The sequence below is a fragment of the Chiloscyllium plagiosum genome, unplaced genomic scaffold, assembly GCF_037043375.1.
Source record: "Chiloscyllium plagiosum isolate Xiang-an unplaced genomic scaffold, Cpla_swu_hap1 HiC_scaffold_9, whole genome shotgun sequence".
NCBI lineage: Eukaryota > Metazoa > Chordata > Chondrichthyes > Orectolobiformes > Hemiscylliidae > Chiloscyllium > Chiloscyllium plagiosum.
Genome location: NW_028270147.1, coordinates 73,280,923 through 73,304,364, shown reverse-complemented (window position 1 = coordinate 73,304,364; position 23,442 = coordinate 73,280,923). Strand labels below are relative to the sequence as shown.

The 23,442-nt window shown below is 40.2% G+C and overlaps 1 protein-coding gene across 3 annotated transcripts in view; it reads left to right on the top strand.

Annotated features, from left to right (window-relative positions):
* fndc7rs1 (fibronectin type III domain containing 7, related sequence 1) overlaps positions 1–23,442 on the top strand; it is a 136,020-nt gene that overhangs the window by 89,922 nt on the left and 22,656 nt on the right. For all 3 annotated transcript variants that reach the window (XM_087990794.1, XM_043700160.2, XM_087990793.1), the window contains 18 exons: positions 1,480–1,734; positions 2,348–2,608; positions 2,734–2,994; positions 4,136–4,396; positions 7,394–7,657; positions 9,373–9,633; positions 9,770–10,024; positions 10,223–10,483; positions 11,263–11,523; positions 14,365–14,619; positions 15,447–15,707; positions 15,824–16,084; positions 16,648–16,908; positions 18,113–18,376; positions 19,094–19,354; positions 19,909–20,163; positions 20,332–20,592; positions 21,042–21,302. In XM_087990794.1, the coding sequence (XP_087846920.1) occupies positions 1,480–1,734; positions 2,348–2,608; positions 2,734–2,994; positions 4,136–4,396; positions 7,394–7,657; positions 9,373–9,633; positions 9,770–10,024; positions 10,223–10,483; positions 11,263–11,523; positions 14,365–14,619; positions 15,447–15,707; positions 15,824–16,084; positions 16,648–16,908; positions 18,113–18,376; positions 19,094–19,354; positions 19,909–20,163; positions 20,332–20,592; positions 21,042–21,302 (4,680 nt within the window). The remainder of the gene's footprint in view (positions 1–1,479; positions 1,735–2,347; positions 2,609–2,733; positions 2,995–4,135; positions 4,397–7,393; positions 7,658–9,372; positions 9,634–9,769; positions 10,025–10,222; positions 10,484–11,262; positions 11,524–14,364; positions 14,620–15,446; positions 15,708–15,823; positions 16,085–16,647; positions 16,909–18,112; positions 18,377–19,093; positions 19,355–19,908; positions 20,164–20,331; positions 20,593–21,041; positions 21,303–23,442) is intronic.

The window sequence follows — 23,442 nt, the reverse complement described above, 5'->3', positions numbered from 1 at the left end:
TGCCTGGTCAAGCTTCCTTTAATGTACTTCCTGTTTCAGTCTTGAACTCACATCTTTCTCTAGTTTCTGTTCTCTTTCCATGCTCTCTTTAATTTTGTCTCTAATTTGGTCTTGTCAATAAGCTATTGCTGCTCTCTTGGCCCGCCCATCAGTGTCAGCCAGGATGGACATGTCTGGGAAGCAGCTCTGACCATGAGTAGCTCAGATCTGGAGACAAGGTCAGGGTTTGCCAGTGAAGAGTGTTGACGACTGGGAGAATTGATTTCAGAGGCCAGCAGGGAGGGCAATGGGTGACCATCAGGGCACAGGTACTGGTGGAGGAATGGGCTCTTAAGTGGCCATTAACTTGCCTCCTAATGACCTCAATAGATTGGTAGGCAGGTGGGCCGCTGGTCTCTTATCCACCTCTTTAAAATTTCACTGGTTTAGGCAGGTAGCCAGCAGATGCCAACAGCTGGATTTCACCAAACATCAAACCCATCATTGGTAGACCATAAATTTCAGACGTTATTTCTCTTTGCTCTGAAATGAAACCAGTCTGTTCATAAGCGTTCAACATTGTAATTGTGCTCCCACTAAGATCAGTGATATCCATCTCTTTAATATTGCCCCGTCATAGCTCATCAACTGCTGAAACCCTCGTAGATGCTTTGGAGCCCCCAGACCTAACTATTCCAATTCTCTTCTGGCTCGTCATCCTTGTTCTGCATCCCCATGCCAAATGTACTGCCTGTGTCTTGGCCAACGCTCCATCCTGTTCCCCTCTCACTGTGGTGCTCACTGACCTACGTTGTCTCCTGCCAAGCAATAATTTCATCTTAAATTCTTCTCCACGTTTTCAAATCCCTCCATTGCCTCACCCTTCCTTAACTCTGGAATAACTTCCAGCCCCACAACCTTCAGCAATATCTGTGGTCTCTAGTCTCTTCTGCATCCCCAATTTTAATCATCCCACCATTGGTAACTTGGCCTTCAGTTACTTGTGTCCAGTGTTCTGGAATACCTTCCTTGCATTATTACGTCTCTCTATCTCAACCCCCTCTTTTAAGACTGTCCTTAAAAACTATCTGTGGATGTTGGAGATGTGAACCAAAAACAGAAATTGCTAGAGAAACTCAGAAGGTCTGCCAGCATCTTTGGGAGGAAAACAAAGTTATCATTACAAGTTCGCCGGCTCTTCTTCAAAACTGATGAAGTTCTGATGAGTCACCAAATTTGAAACGTTAACTCAGCTTTCCTCCCACAAATGATGCCAGACCTGCTGAGTTTCTCCAGCAATTTCTGTTTTGCTCAAAAACTATCTTCTGCCCAAGCACTGGGTCACCTGAGTACATCTCTTTGGGAGCTCAGTGTCACACTTCAACCTGTGATATTCCTGGGAAGCTTTTATCACACAAAAGGCACACTATAAATATAAGTTGTCATAATGATAATATTACTAATTCATGACTTCTCATTTCTCTGTCCTCTTCCCAAAAGCACCCTGCCCCCCTCAGAATGTACAAGCTGATATTGACGCTGTCACAGCCTCTGTAACATGGGAGCCAAGCAATCTCACAGTCTCATACACTGCAACAGCCGAGGGGAGTGATGGACACACAGCCGCGTGCAGTACATCTGAAACAAACTGTTCCATCCCAGATCTCCATTGCAGCCAAAGATACAGCATCTTTGTCCTTGCATTCGGTGACAACTGCAGCAGTATCCACAGCTCCAGTTATGAAATTTGGACAGGTAATATTATCTTGACTTTGTATAAAACTTTTCATCTGCTGCGAACACTTAAAATTCTTCAGAACTAAGGATTATTTTTAAATTATAGTCACAGTATTGTTGGCAGCAAGTTCACAGCTATTAAATTGAATGACACATTAATCTATTTCTACAATGTTAGCAAGCGGCAAATCCCAGCCCTCTTCTCTTATTCAAAGAAATACTAGCTCGGACAAAATTCTGAGCTATTGAATATGCTCAGCTATGTAGCTGACTAACTGGGAACAAGACCCTTCTTCAGTCTGTACCACAGCAAATTTTGCTTGTGACTTTTGATGCTAGCAATAAGGAATTTCCAGATTAGAATCCCTTTTATGTCTTTTATGCAACACTGGTATAAATTAGTCAAACTGTGTAAAGGTCATAGTGACCCAGAGACCTGAGGTGAAATTTATTGGGCTGAATAAACAAAATCTGGATTGAGACACAGCAAATTGAAATAAAACAATGCATGTTTTATCAATGTTTTATCAATGTGGTTTAAACTCAATGAGATGTTGGTGGCAATCATTTCTGCAAACAGTTTCTGTCATGGTCCCAGTAGATACTAATTTTCAATTGATCTTTCCTACAGCTCCATGTGCCCCTGATGAAGTCATTGTGAATGTGGACTGTAATTCAAATAGAGCAGTGGTATCATGGGGTCAGACTGATGGAGCAGTTTCTTACAAGGTAACTGCAGAAGGCAGTGATGGAGATACACACTCACATAACACAACAGAGACACGCTATGAAATTTGGGATTTACACTGTGGACAGTCCTATAACATAACTGTAACAACAATGAGCTATGGTCGGAATGGTATTTCAAGTACTTCCGTACAAACCCGAACTGGTAATGCTGTTAATTCTTGATTAATATCCAATTACAATATGAACAGAAATTAATTTACGTTTATTTGTTCTAAGTGTTTGCAGGATGGAGAGCAGGGCTGACAGTTATCTGTATTTTCTCACCAGCACCGTGTGTTCCTGAGAATCTAAAAGCTGAGCTGAATTGTGATTCAAATGCTGTGTCCTTCTCATGGGATGAGGCAGATGGAAGAAAGTTTTACATTGTGACTGCTCATGATAGTCAAAAGGTCACTGCTTTATTCAACACTAGTGACACAAAGGCTCAATTCCCAGACCTGCAGTGTGGTGAACATTACACAATCTCTGTTCTTGCAGCGGACAACTTCTGCAGAAGCCCCCAGAGTGCAGTGGTGAATGTACATGCAGGTATCACTCACTTCCACAAATCATTTTGCGACATTGCATCCATAAGCAGTATTTCAATGTGTGAACTTTTATGTTCATTTTAATATTCTTTGTGGTGGATCTCTGTACGTGGTTTAGTTTACATTGTAAACGTCCTTTTATAGAACCACAGCTAGGATCACTGTTTGTGTATTTTGATACTGTTAGTATGACCACCCAGAAATGCCCCACACTTCAGTTTTATGCCCTGTTTGGATCAGTAAAGGTATTTGAGGACAACAAGAGCAGGTCTGTTGTTCAAACTAGTTTTGGATAGTACATTTTCCAAGCTTGCCTTGTTCAACCAGTAATATTGTCCAAAATTCCAAATTTATATCTTTCAACTTGCCTAACACCAACTTCTTCTGCTAAGAAGTTAGAAATATTATCACTAAGAATATACATCTGAGCCAAACATTATAAACTCCTTAATCACATTACATTTATTGCAGAGTTTGGTACTTATGGAAGAATAGATTGAACTAACATCTTTCCAGGTTCATGGAACATATGAGGAAGTTTATTTCTCATGAAAACATGTGAAACTGTATTGAAAAGTGACGTGGTGGACTAAGCTGTTACAATGTCTTTCCTAATGGTTATTGCCTATCCTATAGGATAAAGAAGATTATATACAACACAGAAAAGTGGCTCAGACAGTGAGGAACATTGGCAAAAGGCTGCTTAAGTAATTTTTAATACTTTCCCTATTAGCCCTAATGGTTTTACTATTCACTGTTGTCAGCCTCATTATAATACTTCTTCACAGTGAAATTAACTTTGCAGGAAATTTGAATGTCCATTCCCATCGACTAGAATGCCATAGAAGCTGACATGTGGAGTCAGTATTAAAAGGTTGAAGCAGAAATTAGTTAGAACTACTAGGTAGTTACAGCAAATAATGACAAAACCATTATTATTACTTTTAGTCAGTGCCGCTAACTGATGAATAATGCACAAATGTGATTTATTTTCTATTTTCTTTGCATTTTATAGAATGATGGATGCCAAAAGAATTATTGACTATTTAATAAATTTATCCACCCATGTAATTATTTCAAGTTACACTAATTGTTTGAATCTGTTATCCTACATCTATTTTAACTTTTAATGTTATTTCCAGTTGCTTGCAACCCACAGAACATGGAAATAAGACTGGATTGTAATCTAAACACAGCCTTGGTCTTGTGGGACCATAGTAGAGGTGCTCTGTGGTACACTGCTATTGCGGAAGGACCTGATGGCAACGTCACATCATGCAGCACATCAGAAACATGGTGTCGAACACCCATGTTACTCTGTGGCCAGTTGTATTCTGTGTATGTCATAGCATCTGACAACACATGCAACCAATCTCAGAGTTCAATTGTTAAAATTCAAACAGGTAATTCCTTATTTGACTGACAAAAAAATGGATTGTGTAGTTCACAATGAAGTAATCTTCTAGAATATTTTGATAATTTGTACAATACCGCAGTGCATGACATGAAGTAAAAACTGTCATCATCTCTATGGCACGTTGTTCAGCTTTCCTTTACACAACGTCATTCCCGATCATTAGATTTTCCCAGAAATCTGAGATTCCACACTTACCTATATTTGATTGTTTCTGACAGCTGTCATAGAGTCATAGAGTCATAGCGATGTACAGCATGGAAACAGACCCTTCGGTCCAACCCGTCCATGTCGACCAGATATCCCAACCCAATCTAGTCCCACTTGCCAGCACCGGCCCATATCCCTCCAAACCCTTCCTATTCATATACCCATCCAAATGTGTCTTAAATGTTGCAATTGTACCAGCCTCCACCACATCCTCTGGCAGCTCATTCCATACACGTACCACCCTCTGCGTGAAAAAGTTGCCTCTTAGGTCTCTTTTATATCTTTCCCCTCTCACCCTAAACCTATGCCCTCTAGTTCTGGACTGTCTGACCCCAGGGAAAAGACTTTGCCTAGTTATCCTATCCATGCCCCTCATAATTTTGTAAACCTCTATAAGGAATACAGGGTTAATGGTAGGGTTCTTAGTCAGGTGGAGGAACAGAGGGATCTTGGGGTCTATGTACATAGATCTTTGAAGGTTGCCACTCAGGTGGATAGAGTTTGTAAGAAGGCCTATGGAGTATTATCGTTCATTAGCAGAGGGATTGAATTCAAGAGTCGTGAAGTGATGTTGCAGCTGTACAGGACTTTGGTTAGGCCACAGTTGGAGTACTGTGTGCAGTTCTGGTTGCCTCACTTTAGGAAAGATGTGGAAGCTTTGGAGAGGGTGCAGAGAAGATTTACCAGGATGTTGCCTGGAATGGAGAGGAAGTCGTACGAGGATAGGTTGAGAGTTCTCGGCCTTTTCTCGTTGGAACGGCGAAGGATGAGGGGTGACTTGATAGAGGTTTATAAGATGATCAGAGGAATAGATAGAGTAGACAGTCAGAAACTTTTTCCCCGGGTACAACAGAGTGTTACAAGGGGACATAAATTTAAGGTGAAGGGTGGAAGGTATAGGGGAGATGTCAGGGGTGGGTTCTTTACCCAGAGAGTGGTGGGGGCATGGAATGCGCTGCCCGTGGGAGTGGTAGAGTCGGAATCATTGGCGACCTTTAAGCGGCATTTGGATAGGTACATGGATGGGTACTTAATCTAGGTTAGAAGTTCGGCACAACATCGTGGGCCGAAGGGCCTGCTCTGTGCTGTATTGTTCTATGTTCTATGTTCTATGTTCTAGGTTACCCCTCAGCCTCCGATGCTCCAGGGAAAACAGCCCCAGCCTATTCAGCCTCTCCCTATAGCTCAGATCCTCCAACCCTGGCAACATCCTTGTAAATCTTTCCTGAACCCTTTCAAGTTTCACAACATCTTTCCGATAGGAAGGAGACCAGAATTGCACGCAATATTCCAACAGTGGCCGAACCAATGTCCTGTACAGCCGCAACATGACCTCCCAACTCCTGTACTCAATACTCTGATCAATAAAGGAAAGCATACCAAACGCCTTCTTCACTATCCTATCTACCTGTGACTCCACTTTCAAGGAGCTATGAACCTGCACTCCAAGGTCTCTTTGTTCAGCAACACTCCCTAGGACCTTACCATTAACTGTCAACACATTCTAACAAGCTCTTCAGGAAAGCTTTTGCCATTCTCCCATTCTCCCTACACAACCATTAAGTACAAATTACCTGTATCCACAGAACAAAAATGAACTTCATCACTTTCAACTCCTCTGCAATGCAACCAACACTATGTTCACTAGCTCTTAGTTCCTTATTGTTCAGCCAATGGCCTTTCCATGTTGCTACATTTCCTCTTCAATCATGCACCTGAAATACTGATAACAAAATTCTTATGTGACATCTTATCAACCACCTTCTGCAAATCTCCATTCACTACGATAGGATCATTTAAAATATGATGGCATGGATAGACCAGTGTTGCAACATTTATTTTGGACATGATACTGTATGCTGTGAAAGGGTTAATTAAGGGTCTCACAGTAAAAGATCTTCCAGGCAATAATAGTCATAGCATTCAGTTTGGGAGTTAGAAACCTGAGTCTGAAACTAGTGGCATAAACCTAAATATAAAGGCAGTTATAGACATATGAGGACAAAGTTGGCTATAGTGGCCTGGCAAATTAAGTTAAAAGGTGGGACAGTAGAAAAACAGCAGCAGACATTGAAGGAGGTATTTCATTACTCAACAAAAAAGATTTTCCAATGAGAACAAAAGAATCTGTGACAAGCATGCCCCATGTGGCTAACTAGAGATGTTAAGAATGGTATCAAACTGAAAGTGCACAAAGCCACAAAAATAAATGGTAGGTGAGAAGATTAAAAATTAATATTTAGGAATGTTAGTTTTTATTGCAAGAGGGAAATCTATAAAAGGAGGGAAAATTTGTTCCAACTCTGACTGTGTTACACAGATTCTTTTACCTATAGCAAGACAAGGCTTGAGGGGACAGGCAGAAAAGTGGTCATAGTCAGAACTGCCATGATCTGAGAGTATGGCCGAGCAGGTCTCAGACATCAATTGGCCTACTCCATTTTCTAATGTTATTAGGTAACAACTGCAGCAATACGACTGAAATACCCGCGTGTGCAAAGAATGTGACAATTAAGATTAGATGCACTTAATGTTGTTATTTGCTAGTCAAGAAGACATTATCATGCAGCATGTAATTTCCTTATTAGCCAAATATGAAGTTTTTAATTTTGTTGCGTTATTATTCCTGGACATAGACCCTTTTTATGTTAACAGAAACAATTACATTTACATTAATTATAAATCATTTCAAATTCAATATGCATGTGCACAATCATAAGCCTATGTTAAAAAAAGCTTCAGCCTTAATCCATCTTGTTTCTCTGATAATCTTCAGCCCCTTGCAGTCCCCACACTGTAAGTGCTTCTTTGGAGTGTGCAACACACACAACGTCAGTATTGTGGGAGCAGAGTGATGGTGCAGTGAACTACTTTGCAATTGCAGAAGGAATGGAAGGGGACAGGTATTCATGCAACACAACAGAAGAACTAGAGTGTGAGATTGTAGACCTCCCATGTGGTCAGATGTATAGTATTACAATATTAGCAATGGATGGGAGTTGTGCCAGTTTACCAAGTCCACCTTATGAAATTCAAACAGGTAAAACCTTTGGTTTTGATGAAAATAAGCAGAATAAAGTCCCTAAATGATATTAAGAACTGCAATTAGTATAGCAATGCAAAATTGTATATTTAAAAAAACATTGTCACATATTCTGTGTATTGCTAATTTCACTATTAATCTTAGTTACGAAATCAACCATCGACATTTTAATAATGGTAGGTAGTGATCTATGTTCTAGACCCTCTGTTGCAGAATTCACTTTCATTTGGTAATGCACCCCAGCATGTTAGAATCCTAGAATGGTTGTAACTCCAAAGGAAATCAGTCAGCCCTTTGATAGAGTCATAGAGTTGTACAGCACTGAAACAAACCCTTCAGTTCAACTTAACCATGCCACCATGGATTATCCTGGATTAATCTAGTCCCATTTGTCGGCATTTGATCCATATCCCTCGAAACCCTTTCTATTCATGTACCCATTCAGATGCCTTTTAAATGGTGTATTTGCATCACCCTCCACCAGTTCCTTTAGCAGCTCATTCCATACACATACCACCCTCTGCTTGAAAGATTGCCCTTTAGGTTCCTTTTAAATTTGTCCCCTCTCAACTTAAACCTATGCCATCCACTTTTGGACTCTTCCACCCTAGAAAAAAGACTTTGGCTATTCACCCTATTCATGCTCCTCATGATTTTATATACTTCTCCAAGCTCATCCCTCAGCCTCTGATTATCCAGGGAAAATACCCTCCACCTATTCTCCTCTCCCTATGGCTTAAACACTCCAAACACATATTTCTATAGGAGGGACACCAGAATTGCACACAGTATGCCAAAAGTGGCCGAACCAATGTTCTGTCCAGCTGCAACATGGTCTTCCAATTCCTATACTCAATGCATTGACCAATAAAGGCAAGTGTACCAAATGCATTCTTCACTACCCTGCTTATCTGCGACTCCAGTTTCAAGGAAGTATGAACCTGCACCCCAAGGTCTCTTTGTTCAGCAACACTCCCCAGGACTCTACCATGAAGCGAATAAGTCCTGCCGTGATTTAACTTTCCAAATGCAGCACCTCACATTTATCTGAATTAAATTCCTTGGCCCATCTAATCAAGGTCCCATTGTACTCTGAGGTAACCTTCTTCAGTGTCCACTGCACCCCCAATTTTAGTGTCATCTGCAAATTTACTAACCTTTCCTCCTATATTCACATCCAAATCTTTTATATAAATGACCACAAGCAGTGGACCCAGCACTCATCCTTGCAGCATACCACTTGCCACAGGCCTCCAGTCCAAAAATCAATCCTACACTGACCCTCTGTCTCCTATCTTCAAGCCAATTTTGTACCAGATGGCTAGTTTTGCTATTGACTCCTTGCAAGAGTAATTTCGATAGTCATATACCATCGTCATCATAATTTCTGATATAATGCAGCTATGGAAATATAAGTGAAATGTTAAACCTACGGTCTGTCGAATAATGATTATGTCTCATTATGCTTATCAAAGGGAGACATCATGAGTGTTGTCTACAGACAACCAGGCACATCTAAAATCTGAAATGAGGTCCAAGCCAGTGTAGTTCTAGGAATGTCTCACTGACAAAACTCTGCATGTACTTAATTAGTTAATAAAAGGTTCCTGTTCGCCAATATGAAGGCAGACATGCCACTATCAGTGCAAACTCAACATGACTTACTACGTTACAGATTAAGAATTCTATTCTCTGTTTTCTCTTGTCTGCAGTGCCTTGTGTCCCACAGAATGTGGTTGCTCACGTCAACTGTGAAAATAATAATGTGTCAGTGTTTTGGGATCCCAGCAATGGTACAGAGTCCTACCTTGTAACTGCACAAGGAAACAATGACCATTGGGCCTCATGCAAGACAACAGGGACTGAATGTGAGATCTCCGATGTGTACTGTGGATTCAGCTATTATATAACAGTACAGGCAATCCGCATGGAGTGTAACAGCTCTCAGAGCTCTGCTGTTACAATTAAAACAGGTAATTCTGACAAAGAACTTATAATGCAATATTCTAAAATATATACATGTATTTAAATATTGTAGCTTTATATTAATAAATAGTCAAATGTATCAATGTTTCTATTTGATGGTCTTTATGAATTTTCACTTTGCAGTGCCATGTATCCCACAGAATGTTGATGCTCATGTGAACTGTGATGCTGGATATACGTCAGTCTCATGGGAGTTAAGTGAAGGTGCAATTTCATACATTGCAATTGCAGAAGGGAGCAATGTCCAACATTGCAGTGCTAATCAAACAATGTGTGATATCACTGAGCTCAACTGTGGAGAAACTTACAATATCACAGTCCTTGCACACGATGACTATTGTGACTCTGCTGAAAGTCCTTCTGTCACCATGAAAACAGGTAACTGATAGAGAACTCGAGTTCTCTGTACGGTATTACTAAGTTCTTCATCAATCTCACTCACACTAATGTTTGCGCTGTCCAAATTACTGTTCTCCAAATAAAATCTCAGATACATTTACATCAATCAGAAGATAATTCTGCAGATAAAAGCAGCTCCTGGGTAAGTGCTCTTTCAAATATTTTTGTTCTTTTCAGTATCGTGCATCCCACAGAATCTCGATGTGCAGCTGGACTGTAACACAAACGATGCTTCTGTGTCATGGGCCCACACTAAAGGTGCAGTGTCATACTCTGCAACAGCAGAAGCAAGTGATGGCCACACAGCATCATGTGATACAGCCAACAGACAGTGTCAAATAACCAATCTACACTGTGGACAGATGTACAATGTAACTCTCACAGCATTGGATGGTGTTTGTGACTCTTCAGAAAGCTCTGTATTTAAATTCAGTACTGGTAAGTCTTTGGTATGGAATTAAGTGTTTCAAAGGTCACACGACCAATTCACAACAACATCTTCATTTATATAGTAACTCATTTCAAAACACCTCATTAGGAAGAGAATCTGAAAACTGAACAACAATTGGAAGAAACAAAAACAGAAATTGCTGGTTAATCTCAGCAGATTTGGCAGCATCTGGGAAGAAAGCAGTTAATGTTTTAAATCCGGTGACTCTTGATCAGATGCTGTCCGACCTGCTGAGTTTTGCCAGCAATTTCTGGTTTTGTTTCTGATCTCCCGCATATGCAGCTCTTTATTTTATCGTAGGAATTGGGAGAAGGTGTGATTGAAGTTGGGATTGAAATTAAAGTGCAACATCTGGGTTTTAAGGAGCTTGTTGAGGATAGGTAGAGAGGTTTCAAGTTTAAATAAATTCCACACAACCAGTTTGTGATATCTGAAAACTTGATCGGCAACCATAGGGTGGAACTATTGGGTACTAGGGGAGACAAGGAGGAATGGAAGAAAATTATCTGGAATTGGAAAACCAGGGACTGAAAAGTGCAATAAGGAACTGGAGATATTTTCTGATGTAGGATGAAATGAGACAGTGAATTTGAAAGGGATGCAGTCAAATATGTTACAAAATTTTATTTATTAAAATGAAGTGCATAAAAGAGTTAAGTATAGTTCTGAGCAAAATTGCAATTATTGTTACTTTCCATTTTGAAGAGTTTGGATTGCAGATATTCATTGCTTAACCAGGGCTAGATCGTGTTTCGGTGTTTTGCAGCCCCATGTGAACCTCAGAATATTGACACCAAACTAAATTGTGAAACCAAGAATACGACGGTGACCTGGGAGAAGAGTGATGGAGCACTGTGGTACGTTATAATTGCAGACGGAGAAGATGGACACGAAACACAGTGTAACACAACAGAGACAAGCTGTGAATTCATGGACCTGCATTGTAGTCAAACATACTTGATCACTGTCAAAGCAATGGATGGTTCTTGTCAGAGTGTAAACACATCCATTTTTGAAACTGAAACAGGTAACAGTTCTACAGACTTTTCTGAATTTACACATGTGCTGTTGTGAGTTCTGAGATTCAACAAGCTCTTAGTAGTAATTCAGAATGTTAAGATCCACTTGTTTTCCTCTGTGTGCTGACCTCTTTAATGGAGAGTTGGAATGTACTGGCCTCAGGTTTCTGTCCAGTTATTAACATTAACAATTTGTCTTAGCAACCACAAGGCTCTGTTTGAAAAATTGAGGAAGACATTTTTCACTTCTTCCCTTCCATGTGAGCAATCTCTCTGGAATTTATTAAAACAAAAGCCCCAATCAGAAATTATTGAATATTTTGCTTCTGGATGGAAATGTAGCTGATGCACATCTAGTGGGGCTATCTTCAATAGGTCTTTACTCACTGATTCAGTATTAGAGGTAACCACGGAGCAAAGCTGTGGCTGAAAATGTTCAGTGCGAGGTTATCCATCTTGCAATCAAGAACGACAAACATGGAGGGTAATTTCTTAAAGGTGAGAACGGGAACTTTGATGAAGCAGAGAAATATAGAAGTTCAGGTCCAGGTATACAAACAGGAATAAAGGGACAGTTACAAATAAATATTGTCATAGAGTTATACAGCACAGAAACAGACCCTTCAGTCCAACTTGTCTATGGCGACCAGATATCTTAAACTGATCCAGTCCATTTAACAGCATCTGGCCTATTTCCCTCTCTATTAGATTAGATTACTTACAATGTGGAAACAGGCCCTTCGGCCCAACAAGTCCGCGCCAACGCGCAACCCACCAAGACCCATTCCCCTACACCTAACACTACGGGCAATTTAGCATGGCCAATTCACCTGACCTGCACATTTTTGGACTGTGGGAGGAAACCGGAGCAAACCCGGGGAGAATGTACAAACTCCACACAGAGAGTTGCCTGAGGTGGGAATTGAACCCGGGCCTCTGGTGCTGTGAGGCAGCAGTACTAACCACTGTGCTACCGTGCCGCCCACAAAAGTCTGATGCTCTAACCGACTGAGCTATCCGGGCTCATGTACCCATCCAGATGCTTTTTAAATATTATAATTGAACGAATCTCCATCACCTCCTCTGGCAGCACATTCCATACAAGCACCATCCACTACATGCAGATGATCCCTGTCCAGTCCCTTTTAAATCTTTCCCTTCTCATCTTTAATCAATCTCCTCTAGGTAGTGGAATATTGATCATCATTTCAAAGCTGCTGGATTACAAAGGAGTCGGGAATTTCTTGATTTGTTTAATTCTCTTTTTAAAAGTTTTCTCAAATATTGTGGTCAATTCGAGGTTTTGTATCACAGGCAGGGTATATTGAGGCAATTCAGATTCACCAGCATGATACCAGGGCTCACAGAACTTGTATTCCCCCCCAGATTAAGGGACAATAAAGGGTGTTTAAATGATTAAATTGTTCGAAAGGATAGATACAGAAAAGTTATTTTCTCTGCTGGGAGTGGTTGAGGGTGCCAGTTGGAGAATAGTTGCAATCACAGGGTATGGATGTAAAAATAGAATTAGGTAATTCAAGAATGATGTCAGAAATTATTGATCCACATAAATGATAGTGAAAACTGCAATTTGCTCTCCCAAGAATGTTAATAATGTGTTCAAAACTCAAATGAATAGAGTTTAAATTCAGCAATCAGGGCTAGAATCATAGATTAGCTATGACACAGAGGAGGCCATTCCTTGCTGGCTCTCCAGCAGCAGCACCTATAGCCCCACTGCCCTGAAAATTTGTAAGTATCTTGCATTTTTTTTCCTTAGATAATCATCTGATTTATTTTCCTTAGATAATCGTCCAATCTCCTACTACCACATTCTAAGGTAGCACATCCCAACCCCTAACCACTTGCTGGATAACAAGGTTTCTCATGCTATTGTTTTGCCAACCAGTATGAATCAGTGACATGTGGTTCTCAAGCCTTCAGCCACTGGGATATTTGTCACTCTTTGCTGTCTCCTGGCACTTCAAGATATTGAACATTTATATGAATTGAACCAATATACAGATAAATGGTTAAGCTGGTTAAGGGGAGGCAATGGCCTAGTGGCAGTATTGCTGGACTGTTAATCCAAAGATCCCAGGTAATGTTCTGGGAACCCAGGTTCGAGACTCACCAAGGCAGTTGGTGGAATTTAAATTCAATAAATATCTGGAATGGCAAGTCTAATGATGACCATGACTCAATTGTCAAGTATTGGAAAAATCCAGCTGGTTCACTAATGTCTTTTAGGGAAGAAAACTGCCATCATTATATGATTCCAGCCCCACAGCAATGTAGTTGACACCCAACTGTTCACTGGGCAATTAGATGTGGGGCAATAAATGCTAGCCAAGCCAACGATGCCCTCATCCCATGAACAAATCTTTTAAAAAACTACAGATCAACTGCAATCTAATGGGCGGCACGGTGGCACAGTGGTTAGCACTGCTGCCTCACAGCGTCAGAGACCCGGGTTCAATTCCTGCCTCAGGCAACTGACTGTGTGGAGTTTGCACATTCTCCCCGTGTCTGCGTGGGTTTGCTCCGGTTTCCTCCCACAGTCCGAAAATGTGCAGGTTAGGTGAATTGACCATGCTAAATTGCCCGTAGTGTTAGGTGCAGGGATAAATGTAGGGGAATGAGTCTGGGTGGGTGCGCTTCGGCGGGTCGGTGTGGACTTGTTGGGCCGAAGGGCCTGTTTCCACACTGTAAGTAATTTAATCTAATTGATTACCACAGCAAGGATGAAATGAGCTACTCCTTTACCTACGTCCCTATGCTCATCTTTGGATCTTTTTACTGATATCACTAATTTGTGACATCACATTTCTCTTTCCACCTCCCAAAAGCACCCTGCCCCCCTCAGAATATACAAACTGATATTGACGCTGTCACAGCCTCTGTAACATGGGAGCCAAGCAATCTCACAGTCTCATACACTGCAACAGCCGAGGGGAGTGATGGACACACAGCCACCTGCAGTACATCTGAAACAAACTGTTTCATCCCAGATCTCCACTGCAGCCAAATATACAACATCTCTGTCCTTGCATTTGGTGACAACTGCAGCAGTATTCAAAGCTCCAGTTATGAAATTTGGACAGGTAATATTGAATAAAGTAAATTTGACTTTATATAAATGTTTTTATCAGCTCAGGCCAACTGAAAAGTCTTCACAGTAAAGATATTATTTTGGATGAATAGACAAACTGAGCAGCCAATTTATTCAGACATGCCGTCCTACAGTGAGGTTCCAGGTTTTACTGTAGACAATGGGAGAACTTTAGTCAAAAATGTGGTGCTGGAAAAGCACAGCAGGTCAGGCAATCTCTGAGGAGCAGGAAAATCGATGAATCGCGCAAAAGCCCTGCATCAGGAATGAGGCTGGGAGCCTAGGAGATGGAGAGATAAATGGGAGGGGGTGGGGCTGTGGGAAGGTAACTGGGAGTGTAGTAGGTGGATGGAGGTGGGGATAAAGGTGATAGATCGGAGGGGAGGGTGATCTTTGTAGAGAGAGGAGGAGAACTTTCAACTAATGGGAGGATTTTAGTCCCATGTTCCACTGGTCATATCCCCATGCAGCCAGCACATCAGCAAACTTCACACACTGTGAGACCAGCAATAAACTAGAGGTTTTTAAATCAGTATTCTAGTGGGTTCATCTGGTATCATTAGTGCAAAGATCTAACATTTACAGAAAAGACTTGGTTTTACTAACTAGAAATTACATTGACCCAGGCCTGAGCTGAAATTTGGTTACCAAAACTTATAATATCTGATTTATGTCATTTCAAAGTAAAGTGTGGTGGTGACTGTTTTACTGAGATTACTTAATTCTGAAGCTCTGTTAGTAAAGATAAATATGTACAAAATTATTTCTCTCATGTACAATCAAGTAACATTAATGTTAATGTTGATGTCTTTTCCACAGCTCCATGTGCCCCTGATGAAGTCATTGTGAATATGGACTGTAATTCTAATAGAGCAGTGGTATCATGGGGTCAGACTGACAGAGCGGTCTCTTACGAGGTAACTGCAGAAGGCAATGATGGAGATACACACTCACTAAACACAACAGAGACACGCTATGAAATTCAGGATTTACACTGTGGACAGTACTATAAGATAACTGTAACAACATTGAGTTATAGTCGGAATGGCATTTCAAGTACTTCTGTACAAACTCAAACTGGTAATGTTGCTATTACTTAATTAACATCTACTGTGTTATTAGTATTATATTTAGTTGGTCTAAGTGTTTACAGGATGGAGATCGTGAATTAATGTTTGTTTGTATTTTCTCACCAGCACCGTGTATTCCTGAGAATCTGAAAGCCGAGCTGAATTGTAGTTCAAATGCTGTGTTCTTCTCATGGGATGTGGCTGATGGAGCAATGTATTACATTGTGACTGCTCAAGATAGTCAAAAGGTCATTGCTTCATTCAACACCAGTGACACAAAGACTCAATTCTCTGACCTGCAGTGTGGTGAATATTACACAATCTCTGTTCTTGCAGCGGACGACATCTGCAAAAGCCCCCAGAGTGCAGTGGTGAATGTACATTCAGGTATCACTCACTTCCATAAATTATATTCTGCATGCCAAATATTTCCCTTTACCCATTCACTAGCCCCACCAACGTAGTGCTAATTCATGTCAACCCATGCTGCTCACCCATGTTTTTACACGCTCTGTATCAATCCTGTGCAACTGTCAGGACCTTTAGTGAGATGAAATAACTCAGAGCTCAGACTGCTTATTGGTGACTCCTCCAAGCAAAAACAATTCTCATTCATGAAAACCAATTCAACGCTTTAAAGTTCTTTGAAGCACTTTATCCTTTATAAAATGCTTGCCTTTTAGAGTATAATTAAGTTTCTACATACAATTGGATAGTCACATGCTTAGGCTATAATGGTATAGATCAAGGCAGGTTGACATTCATGCGTAGATTGTGGGAATAATTGTCTGTGTGCTTCAACTTTCTACTCACTTAGATTATTAAATTATATGCTCCAGCGGGAATGATGGCTATTTTGAAATGTATCCATACCTTTAATTATTTCAAGTTACACATGTGGTTTGAATCTGTTTTTCTCTGATCATTCTAACTTTCAATGTCATTTCCAGTCGCTTGTGCCCCACAGAATGTGGAAGTAAGACTGGATTGCAAGCTAAACGCAGCCTTGGTCTCATGGGACCATAGCAGTGGTGCTCTGTGGTACACTGCCATTGCTGAAGGACCTGATGGCAACATCACATCATGCAGCACATCAGAAACATGGTGTCGAACACCCGTGTTACTTTGTGGCCAGTTATATTCTGTGTATGTCATAGCATCTGACAGCACATGCAACCAATCTCAGAGTTCAATTGTTGAAATTCAAACAGGTAATTCCTTGATTTATTGATTTATATAGTATCTAATTTAACAAACGCAGCAATGCTCTTGCAACTTTAATTAACATATCGTACAATAATGTACTGTATTGACATTCAATACAATCTACACCAATAATGCCACAGCTCCTCTATTAAACCAAATCTTTCAATAGTTTCTGTTAAGTGTGTACTGTCAATACTTATTTATCCTCTTAAGATATATCACCTCACTACTCTTCCATATTTTATGACACACAATTTCCCTTCTAGCCAACATACATCTTGCTGGAGTCCCTAAGAGTTTTACTAACTGTTTGCCAAATCTCATATTTTGTGCCCTGTTCAATTTGTTGATCCCTGGAGCTGCTGCTGTCTCATGCACAATAGCTGACCAAAGACAAGGAATGGTCTCACTGTTCGATATTTTCCTCCAGACAGCCTGTGTGTGCCAGAGTCCCTTCAGGAATTGTGGGAGGTCTTGTTTCCCAGAGATGGCAAAAGGAGACCTCCCTTCTGTCCACTGTCACCATTCAACATCAGACCCGCTGAGGTTCTCCAGGTATTTCAGCATTTGTGCTAATTTTATAGCCCATCCCAGATTACTCGATTTACTTAAATGGAGAATCAAATCAGCAGGGGTCTAAAACTAGCATTACATCCAATCTTGTCACTTTTGTAAACTTTCTGTTCATATTGCTTCATTTCCTTTTATACCATATGGATCAGTTTACTAACCTCTGTTGGACACATTATCGAGCACCTTCCAAAAATCTGCACACTCCACAGTCATTACATTTCCTTTATCTAATAATTAAAATAATTAAGCATTAAAATGTCTTTACCAAATCCAAGTTAATGGTCCGTAATTAACCTATTATTTCAAAAATATTCACTAATATTATCTCCAGACATGGAATCTAATAACTTTTCCACAACTGGCATTAAAGTTCCAACAAAGTTTATTTCTATTCAAAAATTGTAGAAACAACGGGATGTAACAAGGTGAGCTCTGGCGTATGAAATGATTATCACATATTTTATACATGAACCAGATAAGATATTTTAAGTTTTAGAGTTTCACTGATCCTGCACATGGCTCTTTTCCATTGGAGCTAGGAGAATTATTTTAGAATACTTCTAACAAACTCATATTGTGAAATTTAACTAAAAAGGTGATTGTCTCTTTCCATCTTATTTCTCTGATAATCTTCAGCACCTTGCAGTCCACAGACTGTAAGTGCTTCTTTGGAGTGTGCAACACACACAGCATCGGTATCATGGGAACCAAGTAATGGTGCAGTAAGCTACATTGCAATTGCAGAAGGAATGGAAGGAGATTGGTATTCCTGCAATGCAACAGAAGAACTAGAGTGTGAGATCATAGATCTCCCATGTGGTCAGATATACAGTATAATGATATTAGCAATGGATGGGAGTTGTACCAGTTTACCAAGTCCATCTTTCGAAATTCAAACAGGTAAAACCTTTTTTATATTCCTATGAATATTAACAGACCATAGTCCACCAAAGTCAAGAACATTTAGAAATCACATAATGTTATTGAACTGTTCATTTACAAATTCTACAACATATTTTACATGTTAAGATATTTAACACTAATTATGTTGCCTCTCATGCATGTTGTATATCTCATATTAAGATATAAAACTGTCTGGAATTCAGTACATTACTAGAAATTAGAGTCTTTACCCAGCTGGCATTTAGACATCTGAATACATTCAGAACCAGTGCCTTTTATCCACATTTTCTATTTTTGGGCTCCCTTTCAGCATTGTTTTAGCATTCATTGAAACATATTTTTCAGTTGAATTTTATAGTCAGTTGTTGATTTAGCTGTGTGTTTCTCTTAGGCATTAATATGAAAAATAGAAGGACTCAAACTCTCTGACAATTGGGTTGGCCACAAGATGAATTACCATAAGCATCAATATAATAGGCAATAGGTGATTGGGTCATTACAAGAGAGTTTTAAGAGTTACCACAGACACCATTTAACCTTTGAACAGCGCTAAAAACAATTTATTTACATTTTATCATATTCTTCTGAGAGTACTTGTTGCACAAATTGTATGCCACATTTTCCCACATTAGTTAGTTTTCAATATTATGTAACTTTTGGTTATATCTAGATTGCATTGAACCTATTTCAATTCAAGGATTCTTCTGTTTGCAGTGCCTTGTGTCCCACAGAAGGTAGTTGCTCACATCAATTGTGAAAGTAATAATGTGTCAGTGTTTTGGGATCCCAGCAATGGTACAGAGTCCTACCTTGTAACAGCACAAGGAAACAATGACCATTGGGCATCATGCTACACTACTGGGACTGAATGTGAGATCTCTGATGTGTATTGTGGATTCAACTATTATTTAACTGTACAGGCAATCCGCATGGAATGTAACAGCTCTCAAAGCTCCGCTGTTACAATTAAAACAGGTAATTCTGGGCAAGAATTTACAATGCAGAATTTGAAAATGGATAAAGAGAAAACATTTGCAGTAGAATTAATTTCTTTACTGCAACTATATTTCCTGAAGTCATAATGCCACCTCTTCTTCCAAAGCAAAAACCGCATTCCATTGTATTTCCACCTCTCATTCCTTACTGCTCCTCCCTGATGTACAACCACACTTACTTCATTCTCTGCCAGGACATCCATCCTCTGCCCAACCCCACCTCTGTAGTAGAGCAGTTTGTTTGCTAATATTGTTCTGTGAAAGTCTGTTCTCTGTACCCAGGATGGGGGGGGGGGGAGGGCTGGTGGTTCTGACAATCGGTGCGTTAAATATTTTTAAACCTGGGTATAACAAGGCATTGGCATCAAAGGAAACTATCATTGTACCCCATAAATTGGCCAATCAAAACAGTACAGACAAAAAATGTATTAACATTACAGATTAGTTGGAAAATTAAGGTTTTTGCACCTTATAGATGGTTTTGTGACTCACTACTTCTCCAGGAGGTAATATTTACAAATGATTGTTTTGCAGTGCCATGTACGCCACAGAATGTTGATGCTCATATGAACTGTGATGCTGGATATACGTCAGTCTCATGGGAGTTAAGTGAAGGTGCAATTTCATACATTGCGACTGCACAAGGGAGCAATGTCCAACAATGCAGTGCTAATCAAACAATGTGTGATATCACTGAGCTAAACTGTGGAGAGACTTACACCATCACAGTCCGTGCACATGATAATTATTGTGACTCTGCTGAAAGTCCTTCTATCACCATGAAAACAGGTAACTGAAAGAGAACTTCATCAATCTCACTTACACTGATGATTGTGCTGTCCAAATTACTGTTCTCCAAAGAAAATCTCAGATACATTTACATCAGTTATAAGATAATTCTACAGATAAAAGCAGCTCCTGGGCAAGTGCTGTTTCAAGTATTTTTGTTCTTTTCAGTATCGTGCATCCCACAGAATCTCGATGTGCAGCTGGACTGTAACACAAACGATGCTTCTGTGTCATGGGCCCACATTAAAGGTGCAGTGTCATACTCTGCAACAGCAGAAGCAAGTGATGGCCACACAGCATCATGTGATACAGCCAACAGACAGTGTCAAATAACCAGTCTACACTGTGGACAGATGTACAATGTAACTCTCACAGCATTGGATGGTGTATGCGATGCTTCAGAAAGCTCTGTATTTAAATTAAGTACTGGTAAGTCTTTGATACAAAATCAGATGTTTCTTAATTGAGGGTCTGAGGCGCTTTAAAAATACTTCTTGCAAAGAACTTGCCCCTTTATAAACTGGAATAGGAAAGTTAGCTACTGATCAAGAATTGAAGTAACGTTATATTAGATTTGGGAAATGTTGGTGTTTTGAGTGATACAAATCTTCATTAAATTCAGAAGCTACTTACATCAATTTTTAGGATAAGGAATCACAATGTACATATAAATTAATGACTGCAGTTGACAGATGCAGACAGCCAACAAAGGGACTTGGCCTGGAGGGATTATTTAGTGCATTCCATCAGCAACTTTTCACGTTGTCATTCAGTATTAAATAATGTAAGTACAACTGCCTAAAGTCTAACAACAGAAACACAGAAATGTTGCAGTATTTTGCCCATCCACAGCTAGTTTGTGTTTCCGTATTTTGCAGCCCCATGTGCACCTCAGAATATTGACACCAAACTAAACTGTGAGACCAAGAATATGATGGTGACCTGGGAGAAGAGTGATGGTGCACTGTGGTACGTGACAATTGCAAACGGAGAAGCTGGACATGTAACACAGTGTAACACAACAGAGACAAGCTGTGAATTTGTGGACCTGCACTGCAGTCAAATGTATTTGATCACTGTCAAAGCAATGGATGGTTCTTGTCAGAGTGTAAACACTTCCATTTTTGAAACTGAAACAGGTAAACGTTGTACAGAACTTTCTTTTTTTTTAAAAGATAGTTTTATTGAAAATTTTAACATGTTTTAACAAGTTTACAAAAGAAAACTAAAAAAAAGACCCAAGCATAAACACTGATATACAGTTGAATCTGAAATAAATGATAACCAAAATCTATCAAACAAGAAAAAAAGAAATACCAAGAGAAAAAAAAAAGCAAAACTCAACTAACTACTCATCTAACTTACAACTAACCAGAGTGTATCATTAAAATTCTTACATTATTCAAGAGAAAAAAAAATTCCAACGGATAACACATAAATTGAGCAGTGAAATACATATTCGGAATGTGTTAACATCACATCACAACAAAACCCGTATTTATCCAAAACATCCCAAGCATAGAGCATATAAAATTCACGAAAATAAAAGCTCTTTAGTACATTCAGACCATTATAATAAAAAAAACTATTTCTAAATAGTAAAAAAAGTATAAAATGTATTTAAATGGAGATGTTCCCCCTTATTCCCAGGGGGCATCACTTCCTTTCCAAAAAAACCCATCATAGCCTCTCCCAACCAGTGCCCTACCCTTGACCCAGGCACCCCATGATAGGATAAAGAAAATTCAAGTATACTACTGCACTAGAACTAACAGTGAGTACCCTATCCCCCACCTCCCCCCACCCACACCAACACCTGGATATATTTGGTAATGTTAATACCATATATGAACATATATGACTATAAAATTACTGTCTCAGCAAATAATAATTAAATATATTAATACAAAATCACAGGGGAAAACAACCCCGCTCCAAGGACAAAGATAAAATAAGATACGGTAGCCACCTTCCCCCCATCTACATTAACTAGACCCCCTGGCCTATATATATATTAAGAAAAAGGAGGGAAAAGGAAATCACTAAGTAAAGAATGAATAAATAAACCCTTCTTCCCAACCCCCGGAGATAATATTAAACAGTAAGATAATGAAAGGAAAAAAAAGGGGGGTAAACCGGGGTTGGGGTAGGGCAAAACAACATCAATTAACTCTTATAATTTGTCGAAGAGAGTCCAAACGTTCCTTGGCCTTCTCCGGTGATCCGAAGTTATACATGGACCCTTCATGGCTAAAGTGTAGTATAGCTGGGTAGCGCAAGGAGTATTGAATGTTTAAATCCCTTAAACGCTTCTTTGCTTCATCAAACGCCTTCCTCTTTTGGACCAAAGCTGGGGAAAAGTCCTGAAATAACATAATCTTGGATCATTTATAAGTCATGGCTTGGGGATCTTTCCCAAGATTTCTGGAGGCTTCCAGTAGCATCTGCCTCACCTTATAGCTCTGCAGCTGGAACAGGACCGGGCAGGGGCGCTGGTTCAAGCTGAGCCCATGTATTGCAACCCGGTAGGCCCATTCTACCCTTACCTGGCCTGATCCAGCCTCCAGATTCAATAACTGCGGAAGCCACTGTTCAATGAACCTTGTAAGCTGGCCGCCCTCTTCCTGTTTGGGAAGGCCCAGCAAACGAATATTTTTTCGACGACCTCGATTCTCGAGGTTGTCAGTGTAATTCTCTAAGGTCCGGACTTGCTGCTCGAGAGTCCGGACCCGATCCACGGCTGATTCTGCAATGGCCTCGGAGGTCGCAGCCTTTAGCTCCGCCCCTCCGACTCTGCATTCAATTTCTTCGATGTCTCGGCTGTGCTTTTGTCGCGCGGCCAAGAATGAGTTCCACCGACTTTGGGACTCTTCTATGAAAGCATCGATCTTCGCATCAAGTTTGGAAATTATTTCTGCGAGGCAGGCCACCAAAGGTAAGTCCCCCGGGGCAGCTGCGGACGCCTCTGCTGCAGCTGGGGAGGGTGGGGGAGGGGCTCCTGCCTGCTGAGAACTGCGGGCTCCTTTCCCCCTAGTCATTTTTACAGGAGACTGAACTGTATAAATTTAGTACTAAACCACTAATTACATTAAGTAAAAACTATTTTTAATTGATTTGATGAGTGTGGAGGAGGAGGGTGGCCCACTTTGCCTAGGTCTTGGGAGGAGCACTATAGACTCAGACTTGCTGAGTCGCCGCCATCTTGGATCTCCGTACAGAACTTTCAAATGTGTGGGAAATGTTAAACTGATACAGTGGCAAGTGCTGTTGTGAGCTGTG